This window comes from Halichoeres trimaculatus, unplaced genomic scaffold (genome assembly GCF_033239565.1).
Source record: "Halichoeres trimaculatus isolate MK-OKI-2021-1 unplaced genomic scaffold, fHalTri1.1 fHalTri1_scaffold_11, whole genome shotgun sequence".
Taxonomy (NCBI): Eukaryota; Metazoa; Chordata; class Actinopteri; order Labriformes; family Labridae; genus Halichoeres; species Halichoeres trimaculatus.
In genome coordinates this window covers 11,283,868-11,311,090 of record NW_027437189.1, presented here as the reverse complement: position 1 = coordinate 11,311,090, position 27,223 = coordinate 11,283,868, and the positions used below count along the sequence as shown (strand labels likewise).

The window sequence follows — 27,223 nt, the reverse complement described above, 5'->3', positions numbered from 1 at the left end:
GAGCCAACGCTAAGCAGACAACCGACACAAACAAGATCACTCAAAGTGCCAAGTTACTAAACCAAGTGCTTCCACAAAAACAAGAGGTGTAACCTGGTTTGCCTGAAGAAATCAATAATGGTTCAGCCTGAGTAATGTCTCAGTCAGCCGGTGTGTCAGCATGCACAGCAACAGTTTCTCTATCAGTCAGATGGGCCCAAGTCTTTTCAGAGTCCTTCTAAATACATACACATAAACATGCAAGCACTTGGATTTTAGTTGTTCTATAAAATGCACAGAATAAAGAAAGAGATACGAGCTAAACATCATCTCTAGACTGGCCATTTCCAAGCCTACCTCTTATAAAAGTTGTTATGTGGATGCAAACACAGCACGTGCCAGTAATCCAAGCAAAACGCTTTAAACTTCCACATCTTCACTTCAGATAATCAACAGGGTGAAGGTCCTCTGTAGGATCCAGCCTCAAAAGGCAGCATGGCACCAAAAACATCGGATCCTGCTCCTTTCTGTAACCCAGACACAGATGTTGGATCAGTCTAGAGTAGTTTTAAGCAGGTCATCATGGGCTTGACTTCCAGGCTTCCAGGCTTCTCAGGATCTCCACCAAAGATCCACCTTCCAAGAATAAGCCTGATTTTGGCTGCTTCAGCTCAGTTTTAGCTCCTATCCAGGTCAGCCTGTCTGTCCTCTGTGCCGGTCCCTGAACACAGTGCGTCAGCCCAGGATCCTCCGAGACAACATGGCTACAACTAGAGTTCTGCACCGCACCAGCAGGCACAGGTAGAGGAATGTGTGGGAGCTAAGGGAGGAGTTGGAATCCTCCGAAAGTCTTTCAACGAGGGTCATCAGTGGCCTCCTCTTCTGTCTCCTCCTCGGCTGAGCGCCTCCTCTTCTGTCTCCTCCTCGGCTGCAGGAACAAACTTTCGAACGAGACGAGAGACGCAGAGACAGCGTGGCTCACTTCCCAGCCATCCCTCTCCTCCTGAACCTCCTCTCCTCCTTCGTCTGTCTCCCTCTCCCAGTTACAGCTGCTGCCATCCACACAGGACCTCCCAGAAATGTGCCGATTCCGGTTGCTGGGCAACACTACCACTACTACTAAAGCTTCAAATGGGAGCCCTGCAGAGCGGCTCCTGATTGGTCCGTTTGCGAGTGAGGGAGGGGCTGCAGCAATGTTGTATGACCACATGAGTTTACACATAAGCTTTGTTCAAATAAATATGAGCTTCAAGTGCTCTCATGTTTTTGTCAGTCTCTTACGGGGAAGGAAATTTTTGCTTTGCTTGACTCATCAGGGTCACAGAGGCAGAACGGAAAACACAATTGCAGCCCGATTGCTTGAGCAAATGCTCAGTTATGGTCAATGGAGTGATTCATGAAGTGAATTAAATTGTAAGCCTGAGAGATGAGTGGTGCAATAGCAGAATAAATGTGGTGAAATTGAATTCCTGTGGAAGGCAGTTTGTTAAATGTGAATCAAAGAAGTGTGTGTCTTCATTAGAGCCATGTTTGAAAGTGCTGCAGAGCTCAGGGGGGGCTATAATAAGACTCAGACACATAACGTGTTGCGCTCCTTTTCTTGCCAGAGGGTTTTTTTTTCTCTTGTTGCGTTTGAACACAAGCACTGTGCTGCTCTTTTTTTTACTCTGTCTGAGATGCAGTGCCATGCTGCAGTGCCACCCGGTCCCAGCAGTCATGGGAAAGGGGTGTGGAGGGGCCTCTCATCAATATTCAGCCACTGTCTGTGTCCACACACAAACACGAGAGATACCACACACACACAAATCCTGTGACTAATGTAAACACAAAGAAGAATAATTCAGATCTGTTCACACATGTGTAGATTTAAATGTAACACTCTGATCACTATGGTAAGATCAGATCTGTCTGTCAAGTGATCTCCACATGACTCTTTAACACACACACACACACACACACACACACACACACACACACACACACACACACACACACACACACACACACACACACACACACACACACACACACACACTCACAACCTGGCACGATATGGGCTCCCTCTGTTTTCCAAGCCTACATATTACAGAGTCCAGAGCAGCACAAAGGCTATACTGAGAGGCTATGAGAAGAGCAGGGAGACACACAGAGGAATTAATTAATCTGCACACCATTCCTCAGCCTTTGTCACAATCCAGGCCTCCTCATTTACACACATGTCACAGAAAATGACCACACGGAGTGTAGGGACTTTAATCTGCGCTCTTTATCTTAATTTGATCCAATGATTAAGAATCTTAGAGGGTGGAAGTTTCACAGTCCCTGTACAAACTGTGAGTGATTATCATGAATACAGTTCTTAGTGTTCATCTTAGAGGTGCATGACTCTTCCTGCTGTAATTATGATTCAGCCATCCCTATATAACTGTCATCACGGCTGTTAATGCTGCTATAAATCCTGTTAATATAAACTATAACAGTTGCTTTTATTGATCATACTTGTATTGTAATCACTTTGCAGTTAACATTTCTCATACTTTTGCTTTAAGTATTCATTTTTGTTTACCTATTTCCTTATCTCTTTTTGCCTTTTCTTCCATCAAGTCGCAGATGGCTCTTTACCATGATTAAACATAATCTTATTGTTGTATCTAAATTTATTTATCATTATTATTATTTTAATATCATTTTTACTTGTTTACTTTAATCATTTTAATAAACGTATCATTATTGTTATCTAAACTTTTGGCTTTTACTATTATGAATGTACCCTTTATCTTCCTTTAATTAATTATCGACTTAATTCCTTTTACCTCCACCAAGGAGGTTATCTTTTTGGCTGAGTTCGTCTGTCTGTCTGTGAACAACATAACTCAAAAAGTGGCAAACAGATCTTAATGCAATTTTCAGGAAATGTTCAAAATGGGATAAGGAAAGAGTGATAAAATTTTGGAGGTGATCTAGCTCACCGTATGGATCCAGGACTTTTTTAAAGGATTCTTTATCTTTGCGAGAAAGGGCTAATTTCACCATATGTGTATTAAGTCCACAATAAATGGTCGGATTGCTTTGCAAAACAATACAAGTCAAGGTCACCATAATTTCTAACGTTGTTTGATGTAAAAGTACGATCCAGATCCTGGCAATATTCTGGATACTAAGACCTGGAATATGAAATATGTACTGGGTCATCATCATTTTCAACACTGTAGGTAACAAATTATCATACAAACCTGCAACTAACACCAAATTGTAGCAGACAGTCTGCTGAAAGGGAGTATAACATTGAAGTAGGACTAAAGTGTTGGTGACAATCACAACATGCTTGGCGGAGGTCTGCGCTCTCTGAGTGCTTTTCTAGTTTTATGTTGTTTCTACCTTTTTTTTTCTTTATTTTCTTCTTTTACTTTTTACCTCGGGTTCTCCTGATCTCTGTCTATGTTGTTAGGTTCTTGAGCTGCCTGGATTCTCTTCTCCTGCCGTTGGGTCTTTGTTTATACTTTTATTATTATTGTCATTATAGGTGGTTACAATTCTGCTCTATTTGAAAGTGGACTGACTACTTAACCTTCCTGTTTATATTTCAGACAGGCTTATGCAGGTGATGACATGCACCTAATCAAAGTTAGAGCCATGGACATTTGAAGCTAAATAATGTCCAAACGTGATCTGCTGCTGTTGCCAACAATAAGAGAGAAGGTGGGCCAATATAAAACGTAAATATCACATTGTCGTTTGCTTTTTTTCGCAGTAAATGAAATACAATAATTTAATAACAACATCATCTTTTATTCTATGCATACTGTTGTCTAAGAAATATGGTTATCTTAGCCAGGGACATGCTTTAGATGGATATTTAATAATTCATGAAACAGAAAAACAATAGGTTTTAGAACATAACTCATAGTCATGTCAGAGGCGATATCAAACTGCATTATTCCACAGATCATAACCAATAGCATATTATATACCAGCCAGTAACTGTATTAGATCTGATATATTGTCAGTGGGAATGGTAAATCGTGCTATGACTTAGAGGGATGTTAATATTACCTCACAGCAGTTTCTCTGATGAAGCACTGGATTGTCTTCCTGAGCACAGGTTTATTTCATAAAGCAATCAACTGGCCTGATTGGTCTATCTCTAGTCCAAACATCATCACTTTGACTGATGGATCACTAAAATGAAATTATGGCAATGAGACCACAGGAAGTTTCTGACAAGCCAGTCATATAACCACATTATAAAGCTTACTAAACAACAAGTAAGGACATGCGTGGTGGCAATAAGAACCTTCAGAAGTTATGAGATGTGTGCATGTAGCTTAGGTTAAAGATGTTTAGTATTTTGTTCAAAAAGTGCAAAATAAATGGGCTTACTCATGGAAAAGCAAAACACAGCGTTCACTTCGAGTGAGTTGGTTTCTCCTCGAAGGAGCTGCGCTGACTGAGACCACCTGAGGTAACGCACTTAATATGGACCAGTACCCCATACAACATCACTTAAAGAGAAAAAGAAAAACCAATTATGGTAAAAAGTATGAAAAATATGTGCATATTTTGTAACAGCATCACCAACTCACAGAATGACAAAAAATCCATCATCGTGCCTCCATCACTGCACTTAAAAGCCACCACACTCAAAAATATTCAGCAGAAAGCACATTAAAGCTGCAAGTCTTCCCGATGATTTACTCATGTGTGTCATGTCAGAGGGAAAACCCTTTCAGCTCCCTGTTTCTGATGCATGTGAAGTTTCCCTCAGCGGTGAGTGTGGGTGGAACCCCCTCTGTGCCTGTTAGGAGAGCATAGCAGGGTCTGTCAGTGGCAGAGAGGAGCAATTACTGCTGCACTAAGTACAATATGACACACATGGTTTTGATTCCAGATCACATGACGGGCTTTTATTTGTTTTTGTAAATGAAGAGGTAAATGAGTTTGTATACAGGCACCTGAGGGTATTGTGTAGCAGGAGGTACAACTTAATATGGCAAGTGCTGGCCTGTCCATCCGTGTACTTTTTACGGTGGAACAAACATTCTTTCCACTCTCCAAATGCAGGCCTCTACTCACAAAACGTGTGAGCTGTTTCACATGGCAGCAGTGGTTCCACAATTAAAGATGCTATGTGGGGGATCTGTTTTGATTGCACTCCCTTGCCACCTTGTTGCCCATAGTCTCAGCTCACTGTCGTAAATCACTTTCACCGAGGTGTGTGTTTGGGAATTAAATTGAGATCGGATCGAAACAAATTTTCTTTGTTCAAGACAACTTTTCACTGGATACAACGCGCCGAGGTAAGGTATTTATCAGTTCAGTTATGTAGCGCTACGGTTTAAAACGTGACATCAAGCAAATGTTGTAGCAGCCGGCTAGCAGCGCAATGCTCCGATGTATCTGTAGGCTAACATGACAACAAGTAAACACTGTCAGTTTGTAAGTAGTCTAGTAGCTGTTTATATTTAGCTCAGCTGGCAGTCCGGTGCTCTAAGACATGTTCGTAAGGTGTAACGTTAGTAAATCCCGGTTACCTATGTCCTGCCAGTCATCTACCAAGCAGAGCTAACGTAACCTCACTCTTCATTTTATTGATAGACTCTCAGGTTTGAACAGACCACTGCAGAATAAACTGCTGCATGTGGGTTGGAATCAACATTATCACAAACAGCTTGACCCCTGTGTTATAGAGTGATACAGCCTGAGCTAAAGGCTAATTAGCTTTTAGCTCAGGCTGTATCACTCTTCTGTTTAGCTTTCTTCTGCTCTTCTGTGCTTTTTCTGTCTAACAGTTTGGCTCCTGTGTCCACCATCATTACAAAAGTAATCACAGAAATAATTTTTTGCAGAGAAAAACCAAATCCCTTTTTCACTACTAAACTTCGTCAGCCGGTGTGGTGTTGTCATGGAGGCCTAGACATGCTGTAGATCAATCCTTTTCTGGTCGACCCGAACTGGAAGCTAAGGAGTAGCAATTTAAAATAACCTGTAATCAGCAATATTGGAACTGATAATCTCATTTTAAAGCGTTGATTACGATCAGGCATATATCTAGAAGGGAGACTTTTTCAAGATCACTTTCAAATTCCTCACAGCCCCTTTAAATACTACTGTTTTTTTAAAAGGAAGACATGATTCTTGGCTGATTTAAATCTTGAGGACCTTTGAGCCACATATTCACCATAGTTTTTTTATTCTCTCTCTCTCTTTTTTTAAGCTTTTTTGATGATTAAAAACCATAAAAACTAGAGTCATTGAATTTCTGTAGAGGTCAGACTCAAGGTCTATTACATAAAAAATTATAGTCATGCAAAATTTAAGATCAAGATGTGAAATTTGACAGGTATTTTCTCTCATCCTGACCAAAATGTTCCCTATTTTGCTGCAATAGGATGAACATGAATTCAAGCAGTTCCAGGGCTCAAAAGGCTATAAAGAGAGCCAATTATTCCTGCCCAGCCATCAATCTCAATTCATTCTGTCCTCACGTGAAAGGCCTTGTGACAAGCCCTCATTGTCTCCACGTCGTTGCTGGTAAATGCATCATTCTGTCGTGCACTGATGCAGGCTGATGGTGCTGTGCGGTTACAGTGCAGAAACCCCTTCCTCTCCCTGCAGCTGACCCAGTCGATCACTGATAAGCTGCCCTGAGGATCCCACCCTGACCGCCTCTGTGCAGGATGTGCAGTCAATAAGCAATACAAGAGAAAACGGCCCTGCTGGAGAAAATCCTCCGGTCAGTGAAATGTGAGAAGGGATGAAACAGGGAGCTGAAAGAAAAGTAGAGCATGAAGAAAAGAACGTGCACTGGAGGAAAAAAAAGCATTGATAAAAACTAAAGCATGGGAGGACATACACAATGACAATAGGGGTTGCATCATTTATGGACAAAAGCCCAGTTCTTTCCATGTCTTTTTTTAAGTTGTCTATTTAAATGGCATTAAAACATGAACGAAGAAAGCAGTGTAAAGCAATCATGGATCAAAGAATTAGAAAAACAGCACAAAATACACCTCCTACTTCTCTAAAAATCCAGAATGAAGGCGTTTTAATCACCAGGATTTTAAGTTTCCATAAAATCCCAGTGATTGTGAATGTCTGCATGAAGGACAGTCAGTTTGAATGAATGTGTTAGAAAAGTTTGCCCCCTGGTGTCGGACTGTGGTAGCTTCTATGCTTTTAAAGGTTACAAGCAAGTGAGCTGATGTGGAGAGGAAACAAAGAGCCTGAGAGGCATGCTGATTCACTAAAACAACAATAAGCACAATCAAAAGAGCACAGCGCAGGGATTATTTTATTCGTTTCACATCCGAGAAGCAGCTGGTAAATGCCAGGACTCAGACCTCTCAGAGCGAGCGACATCCAAATGACATGAGGTTACAGATCACTGAACTCACTGTATGAGATCTGCATGAACATTTGGATGATTTGCAATTCTGCAATGCTAATTTTAACCATCAAACATTCTTTTCTTTCTACTTTTGTTTGATGGTTGCCTTGAAAATGCACAACAAAGTTCTGCTTCCTCTTCTAACAGGGATAAAAAAAACTAACACATTTTAGGGCGATACCATTCCTGGAAAAAAGGAGGGTCCCATGCTCCAGCCTAACTGATGAGCATGTTCATCTTTCCACAACAGATGATATCCTTTCATATCAATGTTAAATGAAAGTAACATCATAATTTTCATTATCAAAGCTTCTTTATCAGACTGCACTGTACAGATGTTCAGCCTGCAGACTGAACGCACTCATGCAGAAGATAGGATGAGAGAAGGGGAAAAAGGACAGAACTTGAGGGAATGGAAAGGAGAGAGCAAAGAAGAAGAAGAAGAAGGATGTGGAGGGAAGAAATCCATAATTACAGCAGACTCACTCCTCCAGCTTTGGCTCTGAGTTTAAGCACAGGAAAGTGAAAAAAAGAAGAGGAAAAACTGGAGAAAAGAAAATCCTCTTTGGTTGGTTGGAGGTGGTCCCAACGCCCTCGGTTTCTACCAGCGTTCTTGAAGGCCTTTCATAAAACAGAGGAAGGGCAACACAAGCGATAAAAAGCACTGAGGCTACACACAAACATGCTGGGCTACCAACAGAGCACATATGTCCAACACAGCAAGCGATTAAGCAGATATTCCTCTTTCTTATTGAGTCAACATGGTTTATTCAGTGATATTTATAGTTCACTTATAACTCAGTTACAGTGATGAGGGCAAAAAAAAAATCCCCTGATAGGATTAGCATGTCTTGTGTGAAGTGAGGAAACACAGAAAACAAAGAAATCTCTGAGTCATGAGAGGGAAGACATGAACATAAAGAACATGCTGTTACAGCATGAGTCAGTGTGTGCAGAAATGACTAAATGCATGAATGCAGCATCGTTTTTCAAGCAGTAAACAAATACCCTGGAATCAATATGCAGGAGGAAATGCTCGGTGTTATCTGGGTGTGCTGCTTCTTATATAACATTGTTGATGATAAACATATCCTCATATCTGCTTTTATTTTTGCCAGAGGAACAAAATGTTCTGGAGATGCATCCTTCTTCTTTTTTTTTTTTTTTCTGATGCTCCCTTCTATGCTCGGTGCTGTCGCCTCTGACGCCGCTACTGGCAAAGGCAGGGGGATTATTATGGGCTGTTTCAAACCACTGACTACTCCCTCGAGGAAAGTTCAGCTCACTGAGATGTGCCCCTGAGAGCCAAAACAGCTCCTGCTGGTTTGATAATCCTCGCACAGGGCTGACACAGCTCAGGCAGAGGATTCAGCCAATGAGAACTCTGCGCCGGCGTTACAAAAGTCTGGCCTCTGACGTTTTTCTGTGCAGAGGTCTTGTGCCATTTGGCAAAATTTGCTGCTTCAGCATTTGGTGTAGTAGGATTCAGGAGGTCCTGACAGAATGATGAAGCTTTCAGAAGACCTAAGCAGGACAGTTCTTGATGCTTCGACGCTCCAGTATCATCTATCAATGCTCTATAAGTTTAGGTTTAAAACACACACTGTGGACGTAAGATAACTAAAGCAGAACGAGAGTTAACCAAGGGGCTTGTATCTTCTAGTAGCTGTCAAATTCATTAAGAAAAGATCAGTTAATCAATGAATAAACCATGCAGTCGTCGGCGTAACAAGTGAGTTAATAATGGTAGTGCTCTAATGACAATTATCATGCCCACTTTACAGAATAACTGCAGTCAATAAAGGCAGTAGGCAGTCACTTTAGCTATCAGATAAGTGAAAAATCATTATGAGTATTACAAAGACGTGCTGGTAAACACAGTATGTACCTATAACTCACTGCCAGCTCCCTGCCGGCCCTGACTCTATAAGAACTGACAGCCTGCCCTGTTCAACACACTGTGTGCAGTTGTTGTCTCGTGCAATAGCGGCGTGCCTCTCACATCTGCTGTCTCCAGCGCAGGCACACTCAGAGCTGCACTGGCAGTTATCTGCGTGCTCCCTCTCAGCCTGCAGACCCAGCACACGCTGATGTCAAAGCCTCTGAGTGGAGGAATGTGCCGTCAGAGCCTTTCAGCTCTGGTGACGCACTCCTGTTTTATCATCAGTGCTGGCGTCACTTGGACGGGGGCATCACGTTAACAATCTCTCATGGTAATGTGAAGTGGGCATTTCTGCTGTAGTGGCTTTATGGCATGAATGCCCTCTGAGAATGCGTGACATTATCTGAATGAAGTGTAAAGCTCATTGATGTCGATCACCTACGCTGTCTGTATAATGTTACGCCGTGACAGGAATGTGATTATGAGTGCTGAAGAATAATCCGGGCACAAAGATCAAACCTGCTGGTTGGTAATGTCATCGAGAATTGGATTACCAGGATGTTTAGATTTCATCGTTACACAAAGCGTTTACAATCTGGAATCCAGAAAAACACTTAGAGCTCATCTTTTTTATGCACCTACAAGGTAAACTAATGAAAATAAGGTGAAAAAAAACACTGATCACCTCAGCTTTATGCATAACTTTTCCACTGAATACAAACACTTAAAAGGAAAGTAAAGCCTTTCTCCTGTCTGTGGGGTCGAGCTGTACATTCCCTGCACCAGTAAACAGTTTGACAACCCAGTTACGAACAGTAAATTCCTCGCCAAATGGCTTCACACATGGCGGATCCTTTCTTGCAAAAGCTGCAACCGTCTCTCTCCTGCTTGCCTGTGCATGCAGTGCACACATTTTCACTCCGTCTCTCCATCCCACACTGAAATAAATGTACTTCTAGTTCTATTTGAGGAGACTTCTACCCAGGGCAGGCTCTTCCTCCCTGCGGGCCGGAGTAGTGAAGTGTATAGTATCCTAAAAGGCCAAGAGAGCCGTCGGCTGAGCTTAGGATATCCTCGACTCCCAGTGTTTGAGCCGTTTAAATTCCAGCTGGGCTGGGGCCTGCCAGCCATGATGCGATGACATTTATAACAGGACAGACTCATCCCGCCCCAGCTCCTCATAAACAGAGCTCTGAACTTTGTGTGACAAGCACTCAAACCATCACATTAGCGTCAATCTGGTGCACCACTACTCTTACAACAGCCATGAGTGTTTCTCAAAGTCATCGATTAGCAGCACTCTTTCACCTTCCTGAAGCTCTGCCGCCTTGGCTTGGTCATGTGACTCTGTGGTCAAAGCTTTCTTTAGCCAAGACCTGGGAAAGAAAGAAATCAGGCACTATCTCCGAACCACAGACAAAAGGAGATGCTTAATCGTGTTTTATGTGACTAAAAAAACACAAAGAGGGCATGTAATAGAATTGCGTTGCACATGGCAGGAACATGAGAATCTGCAGGATGTATTCACGCTTTTAATGCATGAAAATGAGACTAAGATTTAAGCCAGGCAGAGCAGAGGAAGATTGTCTGTGAAGGACTCAGTGGGGACCCATGAAGGTCTCAAATTCATTAAGATGACTGATCCTCATGTATGGCATTAGATCATGACACGACAGGGTAATCAGCTCAATGGTGTGCACCAGATGGTAAGTACATGTGTGAAAATTCAAGTGGTTACTCTTACAGGGGTATAAAGAGACACAGGCTGTAAACACAAACTTTCATGTGGCTCTGCAGAGAAATAAGGCAGCACAGTGCTTATTCAGCTAAATACCGAAGGTGTTGGAGGATACCATGAATACAAATCCTCATCCTGACTCCAGAAAAACACTTTTTTTGATTCTGTCCACCTTCATCGCAGCAGCACACACACGTGATTTATTTGGAGCCACAAACAGGCCGTAGGACTCATCGCCATCCCAAAAATAACAGCTCAGACTTAGCCGCATTTTTCACACACACACTCACACACACGCATACACACATACACACTGTGGCAATGCCCCATACACACACACACGTTGTACCAATCATACACGAGAGCACACTCACACCCACAAATGTATGGCAGGAGCCGCAAGGGACTCATGTGCCCAGCAAGAGCTGTCACACAGAAATGAATCATTTTTCTGAGTATCCCGAGGGTCCCAAAACATCGCTCACATGACTCTGTTGTGACTGAAGTCCTCAAGGCGGACCCTTAAATACACAGTCACACTCACATCAGTTAGTACTGTATGGTTTTAACAAATTCAGGTGGCATTCTGGGATCTTACTCGTACAGAAACAAACGCATGTCCCAGCTCGCCGCCCCTCCCCAGAAGAGATGTTGTTTACTAAGAGCACAGCGAGGGAACACGAGAGGACACAGAAAGGTCTGAATGTGACTCAGCAGAGACACCGGAGAGGTAGACACTATGTTTTCCACCTCCACCCACACAACCGCTGTCTCCATGAATGGGAGCCACACCAGAGCTGGATTGATAAATCACGGCGAACATGCTACTCACATGTCGTAGAGCCGGTACCCCATGGCAGAGCCCGGTCTGCTGCTGGAGTGGGACCCGGGGTCTCGCGTCCTCCTGGCGTCCGTGCTGCTCACCACGGCACGCCACACACTCGGCTTGTCCATCCTGTTTGCTGGTCAATGGGGACTCGATGGCGGTGGTGGGGATGGCGTGCACACACAGGGGCTCACTCACATTCACTCCCTCTCTCTTCCTCCCTCCCAGTCACAAACACGGGCTGCCAGAGAGCTGCGTGAGTGATGTAACGAGGAGCGTCCAAGAGGCTGGCGGCTGCTGGGGGGGCTGTGGTGGGGGGCAGGAGATGCAGATGGAGGAGGAGGGAGGTTACAGAGCTCAGGAGCCAAATAAGCTGGTGAACAGCCTCTGTTTCAGAGCATGATGGGTAATTCTCTGCAGGTGTCCATGCATAGGAGGATGTAGCTCCTCAATACAAAGCATCCTGGAGAGGAGGTTCAAAGAGGGTTTAATGCCTCTCATGAACACTGAGAAGCATCTACAAGCGCCTCTCTCCACCCTCTTATCTGCTCTGAGTAGTACAGTCCTCAACCGGGCCACATGATTGGCTCCTTGGTCTCCATAGAAACAGGAGGATGTGTCAGAGGTAGGGCTCATTATCATGCCTTCTCTTCTCTCCTCCCTCCCATTTTGTTTTCACTCCCTCTCTCCTTCTCTCTTTTCCAATTTCTCTGCTCCTCACATACTCGGCCCTCCTCCCCTCTTCATTTCATCTTTCACTCTGTGCTGGAATCAATGCACATTTCTCTGGAGTGTCTTTCAAAACAGATGGGCCTTTCCACTCTAATAAGGGAAGGTGCAAACAGGTAAAGGTGCTCCTGTGTCTCTACTTTATTATGTCTGCAGACAAAGAGGAGAAAAGAAGCCAGAACGGAGGCAGAAGTAGAATGAAGACTATGAAGGAAAGGATGATATTTAATAGAGGAACTGAAGCACAGCTCTGGACTGTCAGAAACACAAAGTCAGAAGAAGAGAAGCAGCTTGCAGTGACATTGCATCATGTACAAGCCATACCAAACCAGACAGGCAGTGTGAAATATTACACTGAAAAAGAGTAATATCACTTAAGATTTAACCTTAATTCAGCCACGCAAAATAAAGAGCTGGGTTTAAAGTCTGTCAAAATGAACTATTCAACTTCTCAGAGTCAAAATGTGATGTGCTCCTATTAGGAAACATACGGTACCAATGCTGATAGCTTCTCCAGGTAACAGCGTCAAAAGTGTATAGTAGGTAGGCAACTGGGTGTCACTGGAGACAGGCTCTCATCAGGGCTTAATAAAGACACACACACACACACACACACAAAAAGATACACAGTTGGTTATAGTCAGGATCCCTGGGCTAAGACTCGGTCTCCAGGGGAGGATGTGTTTCATCCTCCTGCAGACTTGATGGCACACAGCACGTCGATGTATCGGGTGCTTCACACTAAGGTGATGAGCTCTGTGCGACCTCTGTCTTTTTGTTAATGAACCTGTGTTCCAGCTAATCACCTATGTGCTGGTCCTCTCAAGGTAATTAAGCTGGTATTGTATCTTTAAATTGGAAAGCAATGAGCTGATCTCTCCTGCTCTGACGTGTGTGTATCATCACATGGTCTGTTTAGTATGTCATGTCTGGATTGATATCAGCTCATATGAGTTTGGAAATATCAGCAAAACCAAAATCCAATATTATGCATCTCTAATTTCCAATGCTGGATGAATCTTGTATCTGGCCTTAGTCAGTGATATTCTTCTTATAGACAATAATACTATAAACTAAATCAATTATGAAATGAAAAATGGCTTTATTAGTTAATATAATTTAATAGGATGTTTTGCTGTTTGAGCTGAAAGTGTTTTCCAAAGACTTACAAGAATAAAATCAGGCAGTTTGGGTTATTTATGTCTGGATAAAAAATAAAAAGTTTATCTTTGTTATGAACATTAAATTTTTCATGGTCCACAATCAAGATCCTTTTTATCACAAACAACATACTGAATACAACAGCCTCTGAAGAGCAAGCCTTAACATTTTAGGACCAGATAATCAAGAGCAATGTAATCCAGTTAATTTCATTTCTACAGCCCCATCCAACGCAAAACAGTTTCCTCATCTCTACAGTCTGAAAAACATCACTGTAATGTTACCGTTCAACCAGTCAGTGTGCTGCATACTCTGAAGGTTTCATGAAAGGATTGTATGGCTTTTGTGCCCATGCACAGCGTTGAATACTCCACCCAGCTTATGATGCACAGGGATACAAGGTGCAACTTAACGCAGCAGACTGGAGATGTGGCAGGCAGCTCATCTCAGCAAACATACATGTGTTAATGTAATGTGTATGTGGTGCTTTTAAAGTTGCCTACTTAGGGAATTGTACATGTTGTGTGGGACTTGCATTGACGTGAAACGTGTATATAGACACTGACACCCCAACTCTCATAGTTTAGGTCTTAGTTTGGGGTTTCTTTAGTTTGCACAGTTACTCATGAGTCATTCAGTAGACCAGGATGAATTGCAGGATGCAGCGATGTTACTTGTGAAATTTGTGGGTCTTTGGCTTCCCTCCCAGCTCACAAAATGTGATATTTAATGACAAAACCTGTACTCAGTAGAGATGAATGAATGTAAAATCCTGACCTAAAACGAGCTGTTTTTGGGGATTTGCTGACGCCAGTGATTCCCTGTTTTAACCAATCAGGAGCAAGTCTGACCTGATTGGTCCACCAGAGCAGATACCCCCGAACCCCTCCCCCGCCCACTCCCCTCCCCCTATGCTACTCCAGCAGCCATCACTGCCATTACTGCTTTGTTTTGGCTGTAAACAGCCACATAGTTCAATGCACAAGCTTCCCATCTCAGAAGAAGACGGTTTAAGTGGCTAGAGTTCTTTTATCAAGGAAATGTGCCAGCTACACTCAGTAAAACTGTGCATTTGTGTGCTTGTCACTTCACAGCAGACTGCTTTTCCAACTTTGGACAGTACAACAGAGGGCTAGCAAATAGACTGGTCCTGAATCCAGCCGCATTACCAACCACCTGCCAACAAACCTCGGACCCTGGAAATGAGAGGATTTTAAATGCTGTGTGGTGTGGAGCAGATGTAAGAGCTTTTCCTCAGTGTCCCCCCTGTCTCTGTGTTAACTTCAGGATGCTAACTTTAGCTGCAGTTAGCCTGTTGTTTTAGCCTGTAATGTTACTGTAAATGAGCTTCGCTGTTTTCTAAACATTGTGCACTCTGGGCTCGTGGCGCCGCTCTCAGTGATGCGGAAGAGCGGGGCGGTATCAGCGGCTCATTTACATATGAAGGTGACGCCCACTAAATCAGACCGTTCTGAACAGAGGGGCTATGAGAGCCTGGAAACAATACTGCTGTGCTTGATTTATTTGCTTTTTGGACCAAAACATGTTACTACCATTTCATGAAGACATCAATGATCCATATTAAACTGCAGAAAAGGACAAAGCACAATATGGGACCTTTAAATTGAATATGGTGCTTTTTTTTTTGCTTTTTTTTTTAATATTGCCCACAAATACTCTACATGCTTCTACTATGATCTATTTAATGCTGGTTAACATGCTGATGCAGTGCTTCGTTGTATGAATCATCTGCTTTTGTATAGTTCTGCCAAATTTCCTGTGTTGATGATAACTTAATGAGCTTCTTGCCTATTCTAACATCTGGCAGAGAACTATGGGTGGAAACTAGCCTTTTGTCTTACTCTGGCTAACTCTGGTTCATTAACAAAAATGTTCTGTCCCTTTACAATAAATAAATATATTGATAATTAAATAGATAAACTGATTAATAAGTAAATAAATACGATTGCAGGAGGAGGGCTTCTGACACTGACATGGGGCAGGGGTGAGGGAGTGTCTCTGCACACTCCTAGCAAAATATTAGTAGTCGTTGCACACTCTCTGTCTCTCTAACACACACACACAGACACCTGCAAAAACACACAAACATTGGGGGGGGCAAAGCTGTGAGCAAGACACTCTATCAAATTGACAAATAACCTTAAATTCATGGTTTGAGAAGCAGAACGTATTTCAACACAAAAGCTTGTCATGGACGCCTCCACTGAAGATAAATATAACAAAAAAACAAAAAAAAACCCAACCCAAACACAATTACAGGGGCTGAAGTTCACGCTTTAAGTTTCTTTTTATTTTCTCACATGGCATGGCCCTGCACACATCCAGACATGCTGCTGTGTGGCCTCTCAGATGTAAAAATATTTGCCCACATTGGCCCTCTTGTGCCCCTTCCCTGCTCTCCTCTGTCACCATATGGCCCCTTTGAATCCAGCTGGCCTCTGTGTTTGATGTGAGCTGCTGGGCTACGTTGGCTGTAAGCATCAGCAGGAGCGTGCGCAGAAAGCTTACTATACTGGCAGCACCCAAAACACATGGAAAGCCCTGATACACTTAAATAAATTACACGCCCAAACAAAGAACAGACATGACCTGAACCACAGAGGGCTTTACTGTCAGAGGGAAATGCATGCTGATGAGTTCTGACCTAAATGCTGCATGTCTGTGGTTTTGAAGATAGACCTCCTCATGAGCTGGAACAAGAAGCGCACAAAGTTAACACTTGATTACGTATCCAACATCTTTATAATCCCACATGAACTGAGTTATCATCTACCAAAAGTAGACCCATCAAATTCCTTTGTGCAACATTCAAAAAATGTTCAAAATAGCCTCAAAAATCACTACAATAGAGAATGTGGAAATGCTAAAAGTCACTGTGAGTGGGAGGATGAGTGGGCTCCTTCATTAGATTTTAAACCAAGGAATAAATCAATTTTTGGAGCTTTTAGAGAAGCTGAGTGAAACTGTCTAATTTTGTTAAACCATTGCTTGAATTCAGACAGTTCAACAAGAATAATTAAAGGTTGAGAATTCAACATTTTCTCCTCTTAAATCTCAAACCCCAAAAATTTGGTCTTCCATAAAAGTGAAAAACAGAAAATCAAATATTGATACACACCTTCTCTACTGCGTGATAGACCCAAAAACATCGAGCACATCATCTCAGAGAGCACATTTCCTAAAAATGTCGCTTTGTTGGACATTAACCCTTCAACAGGAGCTTTCTGGTGGTATTGTTTTTGCTTTAGAGTCAGTGTAACATCACAGACTTAACCAAACATGGACATAAACTCTGTGACGTCCTAGGCATGATTTATATCCATACAGTTTTTATGAAAGCACAGTTTCCATGACTTTTGAAGCTGAGCTCTAGTGGACATTTGAGGGACTGCAGTTTTTCTGCACTTTCACTTAAATGTGAAAGGTACTCATCCCTAGATGACACTATACAAAACCAAGACAGGCCAGCTTTGTTATGTGCAATACTGTGGTTGGCTCGTTAGCATAGAGAATAATCACCTTGTGCTGGTTTTGATCATCTGTCCTTGCCCTGTAGATGGCGTCTTTGAATTGACACCAGTGGTGAGTGGCCATAAAGGGGCACTGGAGTGCCACCTCCCAAGTGGAGATTGCAATTTTATGTGGGATGGGTACCAAATTAGGTATTTTTATGGGTACCTACCAAATTCTGTTGGTAGTACCAAGTACCAATTCATGTAAAATCAAAAAGTACCATGTTTAGGTACCTAAAAGCATCCTTGTGACTGTTAGGGAGCGGAAGAGTAGGCGATTTTCTTTGCTGGACATGAACGCAGCATTGCAAGTTTATATTTGAAGAATAAATGTGTTAAATTGAAAAACTTTGGGATTTTATTAGTAAAAAGATTAATATCTATTACCACATAAACACACACAAAAGCACTGCAAATTGATATTGTTGAGTGCCGATACCTATTGCCAAGTACCGGGAATTGGTACCATGTAGTTTCAAATGTGAAAGGTACTACAAAGAAAAATAAAATAAACTAGCCTGGGTCAGCCAGACATTAAAATTAGCCAAAAAGCAAGCATATAATGTATAACTAGAAAGACAGTTTTGGCCTTTTTGAAACACTGGACAAACTTGTTTATCTAAGGCATGGACATAGAAGAGATCAGCGGTGTTTGGGCTTTATGACCCACCCAAAAGAATGTTTCAACAGCTGTTTTAAACCTGATATCCACCAACATGCTCAACTGAAAGTTGCCAGTTTACAGGGTCAGAGCTCACTGTTGAGAAGTTTTTAATCCCAAGTCAATCACAGCTGTGCGTTATGTTATTGTGGACAGAAAGTAAAATGAAACACTGTAAGTTCTCCATTAATCAGAAATGTTCAGCTTGCAGGAACTGGCCTCAATAGTTCCTGGCCCCCTGGAAAGTACTAAGCCTGAGCAGGGCTGTTTAATGAGGTAGAGTAATTACCCCAGAACTACATTTAGACCCTGGCTCCTGCAGTTGAAAAGGACATCACTCCTGAAAAAGTCTCTGGTTCTTGGATAAAGTTCCTGCAGTCAAAAAGCACCTTCATCCTCAGAATCAAGCAAAAGAACTATGATCCTCTTGTAATGGTTTGGTAGACTGGTGAGCTGCAGACCAAAAATGCTGAAAATAACACTAAAAGACAGCACTACTGCTACTGTAAGACTGGACAAAAGACAAACCTCAAGAGCAGCTCAGCTGAAATTGAAAATCAAAGTATCTCCTGACATAGCTGGTTTCTGGCTGAATAGGCTGTCAGTCTCTGCTGAGTTATCTTAGCCGATATAAAGAAGGATAACTGTGATAAACAACTGCTGCAAGGCACAAAACAGCACATTCTGTTCGGTCAGACTTCTCCAAACTGATGCAGCACTTTACTCCCATCAAAGGGCGCCCTATATCTTCCTCTGCCTTCCAGCTTCAACAAGAGAAACTATCTGTTCTTTGAGCTGTGTCTTTAACGTGCCGGCACAATAGATTGGAGAGGCAGTGTTGGTGGAACTGTGTGTGCCGAACAGTTGGAAGCTTTATGTTAACCCCCAGCAGAGAAGCTCTGCAGGGTACCGTCTACTCTCATGAGACTTCAGCCTGCTTCAAACACATCACAGACATAGAGTGACAGATAGAGCCGGAGCACTGAGATCTGCAAACCACAAGATGGCAGTGCTTCACCTCCTCTCTGTAAATAAAAGCAGCCTGATGTGATCGATACCATTACTGATGATGGGAAAACATTTCCCTCTGGAGGTGTATTGTTAGTCCACAGACCAAGAAAGCAAAAGCACACATTGAATGCTTAATTTAGCCGCATTAATCAGACATATGTGGGTTTGATGAATTATTGAGTAAGAACACGGATGTCAGAGCTCTAAAAACAAGAAAATAATACAGATATGTGGAGTTTAAGTGTTTTGTCTCAATGAAACATGACACAGTGCTATCTACTGTTTTTTCATCCCTGTTGTGTCCAGCTTTCTGCACTAATTCCACAAAAATATTATGCTAACCACTCAGTTTAGCTTCAACAGCTGGAAAAACTGCCCCCCCACCCCCTGAGATCCTCTCCACCCATCACTGACAATGACAGGTTTATGTTCTCACACAGTTTCCTCCATGTGACAAACCAGCACTAACTCTGCAGCTCCCTGGCAGAGGGCACAGCGCTGTGCAAAGGCTCCTCCTGTCACTGACTTGGCCTCCAGCCTGAGAACATCAGAGGAGGAAGACAGACGAGCTTTTCATCGCAGGCCAAACAAAGAGCTGTCTCTCTCTGCCTCTGACTGAGAGGTTCAGACTGAGGCGTCTCTTGACCTCACAGGCCTGTGCTGAAGCAGATAGTCTGGTGTCAGTAATACTGATGTGCAGGTATAGGGGCATTTAGACACAAACTGATATTTATGGAGTTTGGAAAAGAACAGAGGAGTTAGGTGAAAGCACATTCACTTCCTATAGAGTAGAGGTCCAGGGTTACGCTCAGTGTATCATTACACACACAGAAAAAAAGACTTCATGTGTCTGATTGATTCTTATAACATTCTCAACCCTGATGCAACAGCAAATGTTAAATAATGAGTCACAGAGATTGTTAATATAGTCTAGGATCAGCCCTTCTCCCAGTGGTCACAGGTTAAACACTTCCCTCTTCTCATTCCTTGGAAATGTTTTCCATCATTTTCCCAGACGTATATTTTATTCAATGTCTGTGACTGCTTTTGGGTGAAGAAGTATTGCATTTTATAAACATGTTTTTTTGAGTCTCTCCTGACGGAATCGGCGTCCAAATTCTGCAAAACAATTCAGAACCTGTAGGTTTGGAGCCAGATGGCATCAAAAGTTTTCTGGATAGCATTTTAGTACAGCACAGCACATAAACTGTAAAAAGAAAAAGAGTCTATGTGGTGAGTAAAAGAAGCAGAATGTGGCTTTAATGATCAGTGGTCATCTCATTTACCTGGTTATGGTGTAGCTCAAAGGTTATATCGTGACCTTTGTGAGCAAAGGCTCTGTTCTTACATTGGATAACCCTGGTTTGAGACACTGCATGTAAGGAACATAGATGTATTTACCTTTTGGTTTCAGGAGAAGAGTTTGGAAGTAAAACAATAACAATTCTGCCCCAAGTAGCAAGGGTACCTGTAGTTTTTAAGTTTTCTGATGTTTACTTAGTTCCCATGTTCCTGAAACCACTTCTGGACAGAAAAAATGAGACTATGTGTGTTTATGGTTTAATGACAGTAGAATCAGTGTGTTGCCTTCGTTCTTTCATAAACAGAAAAACGAAACCGAAAGCATCACAGCATCTCATTCAATCAAAGAAAATTACATCATCACTCACAACTGACACATGTCAACTGAGACACCAGATTAAAGTTAACTTGTATCTTATACTTAGTTCTTATATCTTTTTTGACACCAATTTAGCTTAAAGAGACATGAATTAAATGCAAGCTATAAGCACAACTACCACATACCACCCGACAGACAGTAAATGGAAAATGGCAGTAACAGTACCTTTCACATTTGAAATGATACAGTACCGAAGCCCGGTACCTGGCAATTAGTATCTGTACTCAACGGTACCAATTTTCTGTACTTTTTTGTGTTTATGTGGTGAAAAATATCAACTTTATAAATAATAAAATCTCAGTTTTTTTCAATTTAACATATTTAATCTTCAGTATATAACCTGACAATTCTGTGTTCATGTCCAGCATGGAAAATCACCTACTCTTCCACTCCCTCACAGTCACAAGGATGCGTTACCTGAACATGGTACCTTTATGTGAATCGGAACCTGGTACTTTAGACAGAATTCGTTTGGTACCTATAAGAGTACCTAATTCAGCACCAATTACTAGCCCCAAGTTTTTGATCAAGCAAGATACTGTCAAAAAAAATCATTCAAAATTTCACCCCCAATAGAGTGTGTACAAATAGATATACTAAAAACCCCCTACTTTTTTGAACCAGGCTGCAAATGTGTTTTAATTTTGCTACAAACAGGAATCTTGACAGGGAACCTGATGGGGAATCCTTAGCTTTATCAGACAGCCTCAAATGGACACTAAAGGAACTGCAGTATCAGCTTCATTTTTCAACGATGGAGGTTGCCACCTGGTTGGAATATGTCCTCAGTCCCTTTACTGTACTCTTTGGTCCAGGACTCTTGCATCATCTAATGTCTTGAATAAAGGCACAAAAGCCCCCAAACAGGATCTGGTACTCATGATTTATGTTTTTATAGATATTGTAAAACTTCCAATAAAAGCCTGTCTCAATTAGAGACAGGGTCTCTTATGGTAGCCTGGTGTGGCTTGATGTTGTTAAAACAAAAAGCTGGTCTAAATAAGATTGCCATAAACTGTAACTATTTTTGTCAGGCCTCTTCACATCACATTTAATTTTTACAACAGCAGCACAGAGATAAGTCATGCAGTCAAGTTTGCACACCAAAAGCTGGATGAAATGTACGCAGTGGTGAGTAGGGAGAGTCTGGTGCTTGTGCTGGCTTTAAAGATGGCAATAAAAGCTGAAATGACATCAGGAAGCCAAATCTTTGTTTGGCAAAAGTTTGATTCAAAAATGTCTCAGGGCTTGTCTCATATTGAGGCCTGTCTTAAATTCAGGGAGGTAGAGATTACAGATTCTTCACGATTGCCATTACAAAGTGATATCTACTCTTTATTCGACTGCATTTATATTTCCTTTGGGAATAGCAGGGTATGTGTATTTTCAAATGCCATAACTTTTACTTGAATAACACTGGGACACAATAAAAAAAAATTCTGTTCAGTTAGATTTTTATGCTGATGAAAACTAAAATTGGCATGTTGATTCCATGTTAAGTTTTTTCTCCACAGCTTTCCCTCCAGAGAAGCTTAACTCCACTGATTAGCTCTAGTAGGACTTGCCAGCTGATTATGATGAGACTCTTTTACAGCTATGTGGCAACTTGTTTGTGCAGTCACCGTTAAGACAGCGCAGTGGGAGGTGTGTGCAGCTCCCAATAGGTCATTGCTATCAATATTTGCAAACAGAAAGCTAGCATGGTAGGAATTAAGAGGATTTCTGCTGGCTTTTCACAACCTTGTAACCATGGGTATACAGTTGTAACTTTTATTTTGTTTTATCCTGTTTTTATTTTAGTCTTTAAAGCTTGTAACTATTCCATCTTGGTGTTTTATTTACATAGGTATGTGTTTCCTTTGTTCCAGAACAGGTCTGCTCCTGTAGCTCCTTCAGTAGCTGTATCCTTTGTAAAAACATAATAGTGTTAGATAAAAATTGCAGTCATGCGTGTTTCTTACATATTCTATTGTTGGTCATTTGAAGATTTTATAAAGCAAGCACATATCTGTTAAAGTATTTTTCATATATTTTCTTAAGAAAATTAGGAGCCTATGGTTCAAAAACTTGATATGATAGAGAAAAACTGAAATCAGTTTTGGATTCCTCACCCAATAATCAGTTAAAGACAGCTGTCAGACCAAAACTGTGTTCCCCAGTGTCATCTTTTCTGTAACACTACAGTTTCCCAGTTTAAGATCAAGAGTACATCCATCTGTTCATGCATCCTTTAAATGCTGGTTGAAGTAACAAGGGTTGAATTCATTTTCCCTTAAAATCTTTTATAACTGACATGAGGGGGAAGGGAATACTATTACATGTAAATCTGAAACTAGCATCCAAAGAGAGAAGTGTCTTTTGTATTAATTATGCCATCACTATGCAATACCACATATTCCAAGGCAGCAAGAAAAGCCGGTCCTGAGCTCCTAGATCTGGTTGAGCTGTTTTTGCATGTCTCATTTATGCTTGTTACAGCTCTTTCTACCCTCACAGTCTAATCCCTCTGTCATCTCCACTCCCTGCTCTTCCTTTGCTGGAGATTTCACCTCTCACACAAACAGATCACACACTCAGCAAGCAGCAGCATCTTGTTAATATCTTCTTGCATATACACACACACAAATCCCTGAAAAAGCAGCGGAGATCAAGCGATCACGCTGCTCTCTGGTCTCATTTTCTGGAGGAATAGAGTGTGACTCCTTACTCCCTCATCTCCTCCCTGCAAGCCCCCCACCCCCCACCCCACCCCACCCTCCCGCTCGATGTGAGCGGTGATACGCTGCGTTGGAATTGCAAATGCTTTCTATCAGACTAGAAGATGGATCAGAGGCGCTCAGTGGCTCTTTACCTGATATTAATTTGGCACAGAGATGATGAAAAGATAGGTTTGTGAGGGAGGATCAGTAATCTCTGCTTATATCTACTTTATCTAGAAAAGTGACTATAGGTATGAGGAATAACATTGATTAAAAAAGATAATGCTCTGACGTGTTATGGGCTCAGGGATGCCCGGGTGGCTTTGCATTGATGTCACACATGATACTGTCACAATGTACCAGGGTTTCTTTTCATTACTGCTGCATTGATTCTACACACACACTGTGCATTATACAAATCCTTTCCTCTTTCTTAAGAGAAGCATAACAACACACACTTCCTCTCATGCAGGTAGATGACAGGTTCATTGTTCCACCTGCTGAAAAAAACACCAATATTTCACAAGTGCACAACGTCTTAAGCCGTGACCGTATCTCAAATAATGTCACAGCTAATTACAGCCAGAGTCTGCAGGCTGGTGTGTTACAAAGGTTGAGGTTGTACCCGCTGACTGGATAAGTGTGTGTTGCAGTGATTGCAGTGACAGTGTGACAGAATATCTTGATTACTAAGACCTCATACCAAGTCAATGAAATCTCCATCGATTCAGAGTCCCTGCCTGTCAACAAGCACGAGGGAAACTAAATAAAGATCATAGTCAGGTTGTGATGTTAAGGGGATATGGGTGTCCTTTGACTGCTGGCTGTCATTGGTTTTTGACACTTCTTGTTGCTGGGCGTCTTTTAATTGATGGGTTTCATTTCGTTATTCTCGGATGTCTTTTGGTTCCCCTGTTTTTTTTCTTGACTCCAACATTTTTTCATCTAAGGTGTCATTTTGTTGTTAGGGGCCTTTTGATTTTGTTGGTTGCCTTGTTGAGAGTCTGCTTTGGTTATTGCTGAGAGGCTTTCGTTATAATACGTCATTGTGTTGTTGTTTCATGTTTTTTTTTTGTTATTTGGGATCTGTTTGTCACAGTTTGTCATCTTTGTTTTTTTTTGTTTTTTTGGTTGTTTGGCGTCTATTTGTCATTGGGTGTTATCTTGTCCCTGGTTGTTCCTTTTAGTTGTCAGCTGACTTTTGTTTTGGTAGTTGAATCGGCTTTGGTTTTTGATGGGTATCTCGTTGTTACTCTGAGTAATTTTGTTGCTCAGTAGCATTTTGTTGTTGTCTGTGTCTTTTGATAATGTTGGATGTCTTGTTTTTGTTGTTCAGGGCTTCTTCGTTAGGTTGTCTTTAGTTTTTGGGTGTCTTTCTGCTACAGTTGTTTGTCTTTTGGTGAGTGTCTTTTTAATGGAGGGTGTCTTTTTGTGTTGTTTGGTGTTTTTAAGTTTTCTTTTGTTTTTAGAAGTGTAGTCTTTGGGAGGTGACGATTTGTTGTTATTGGGCTTCATTTGTTTAATTTCTCTTTCTGGGTATTATTATCTGTTGTTGGGTGTTACTTTCTCAAGTTTAACATTTAGTTGAGGTGGTTGTAATTCTGCTGTTCCTGTATGTTTTTACTTTGTTATTATTATAACTTTTTTCTGTTCCTTGATTTTTAGTTGGTGGTTGTGGTGTTTATGTGTCGTCTTTATTTGTAGTTGGGTGTCTTCTTCTTGCTGGTTAATTTTAAGCTACGATTTGGAGCATTTTAGCTTTATTGAATAGGACAAAAAGGGGAGTACAGAGTGAGGAAACACATGAAGGAGAAGGTCAAGGCCTGGAGTCAAACAATTATTTGGGGCACACTTAACCAGGTAGGCCATCAGCCCCTCATTGCTTGGTGTGTTTTGCCCATAGACTGTATAATAAATAGACGTAGTCTCTGTGACGTCAGGGTTGACAGGGTCCATATCGAAAATGGGGCTATAGAGCGCCTGTCAATCAGCTGAACTATACCTCTGATTGGGTAAACTTGCGTTCTTAATATCTTCTAAACTGCTAAGTTAGAAAAAAATTCACCCTGAAAGTGAAATCAACTATTCAGACAGGAGACATTTTTTGTACCAGACTGTTAACAAGTTTATTTCTTCTGTGAAAATGGCTTTTTTGGCTTGGTGTGCAAGTGGACTCAGGTACTTCTGGAGCCAGACTCTAGTGGACGCTTGACAAACTGCAGATTTCAGAACTTTCACATTGCCTCATATTTTTAAACGGGAAGTTACCACTTGGTTTTGCCACTACTGTAAGTCTTTTTACTGTTTGATATCTATTGTTTTAAGTAACTGGAGTTTTTTAGTTCACAGCTTTTTTATGTTATTATGTTTTTCCATATTATTGTTGCCCTCCTAATTGATTTACCTTGAGTGTATGGTTTGTCTTTGGAAACGATTAAACAGTGTAGTGTTAAAAACAATGTGTAATTTAGGGGAAAGGCATTCAACAATTCAGTTATTCTTGACCCAAAATGCAAAGAAAACAAAAATAAAATAAAACCATGAAATTTACATTACAGTTTTCCAGAGGCTTTTAAATACTCTTCTTTTTTTGCAACAGGTTCTCACTTACTCCAACGCTTTTAGTTTATGAAATATGAATCTGAATAAGTCAGTGAGATTTAAAACTGGAAAGGCTCAGCAGAGCATGTTTGGTGTTTTGCAAAATGAATTACCAAAGAGCTCAGCAATTCATCAGCTCTACAAAATTATGATGTAATCACTAATGGCTGTGTTGTTGACTTTCATGTCATAAATTTGTTAGAAAAAAGTAAACAGGAATGTTGCTCTATATGCAAAAAAGTATTGACGTTTTGGTTCAGCATCATTTTAAATCTATAAAGAGTGTTAAAGTAGCACAGGGACTCTAAACACACATAAAACACAGCCAACACTCTGATGACTGAACGCTAGCCAGGCTTCATTGTATTTTGTGGGGATCCTTTAAAGCGGTTTATGTGCAGCGACACTTCCTGAATGCAGAACAATGTGAGAACACACACTTCTCTCATGGCCAAAGGGATCAAAATCAGAACAGAGAGAAGCAAAAGGCTCATGGCATAAAGAGTTTCACATTTCTCTTTTTTGAACTGGAGAGTCAGAAAAACTTATCAGAAGCCACATGGCAGAATCAAAAGTGCGTGTTTTCCAGTGACGGGGCTCCACAGCTCAGCACGGAGCCTGTAATTAGCTCTCGGAGAATGTGATGACGAAACAGAAGCTGCAAACTTCAAACACAAACTGGTTTGTGTTTTTTTTCACAGGAGTTCAAACGTGGTGTGGAAGTGGGCACTCTGTTTCATTGGGCCGTTAAATCATTGTGCAGTTGTGATTTCCCATCAGCTGGAATCAAATTTTACAATACAAACAGCAGTAAATAAAAAAAGCCACAATAAAGGAAGAATTCATGCATCCCGGTGGATTTTATAGGAGGTGGAAGGCACTTTCATTACCGCCTTCTTGAAACCGACACTGACTCTGGCACAGAACGACAGCTCCTTCATTTAGCCAGGACTGTTAGCTGCCACGTTCAATAAATGTTTACTGTGTCGTTTAGGCTTTCTCCAAATGACCTCAAACACTGTCAGGCACCAAAAGAAACGGGGTGTAGCATGAAAAACAAGCAAGAACACAAACAATGTAAGGATCATGAAGCTGCATATGGTATTAATTCTCCGTTTCGACTGCTTGTGCCACCACATTCACCCCTGCGGCTACATCCCAGCCTCCAACCGTCAGCAAATAACTCCCCGGCTGTTTACAGCAGGCAGGCAGGCAGGCAGGCTGGAGGGGGGGGGGGGTCTGTGATCAGGCCATTCCCAGGAATCAATAGGCTCTGCAGTGGTTTTATTAGAGGGCCCTGCAGATAATCACAGGTTCTGTTCGGAAATAGTCGTT

At 41.6% G+C, this 27,223-nt stretch overlaps 1 protein-coding gene across 5 annotated transcripts in view; it reads right to left on the bottom strand.

The window, feature by feature from the left end:
• LOC141798859 (IQ motif and SEC7 domain-containing protein 1-like) overlaps positions 1-27,223 on the bottom strand; it is a 111,523-nt gene that overhangs the window by 47,769 nt on the left and 36,531 nt on the right. Inside the window, exon 1 of one of the 5 annotated variants that reach the window (XM_074680746.1) lies at positions 11,819-12,277. The exons of 3 other annotated variants lie outside the window; for them this stretch is intronic. In XM_074680746.1, coding sequence (XP_074536847.1) covers positions 11,819-11,940 — 122 coding nt within the window. In that variant the 5' untranslated portion in view covers positions 11,941-12,277. Of the gene's footprint in view, positions 1-336; positions 1,022-11,818; positions 12,278-27,223 lie in introns of those variants that run through there. One more of the 5 variants, XM_074680747.1, reaches the window with a different exon arrangement.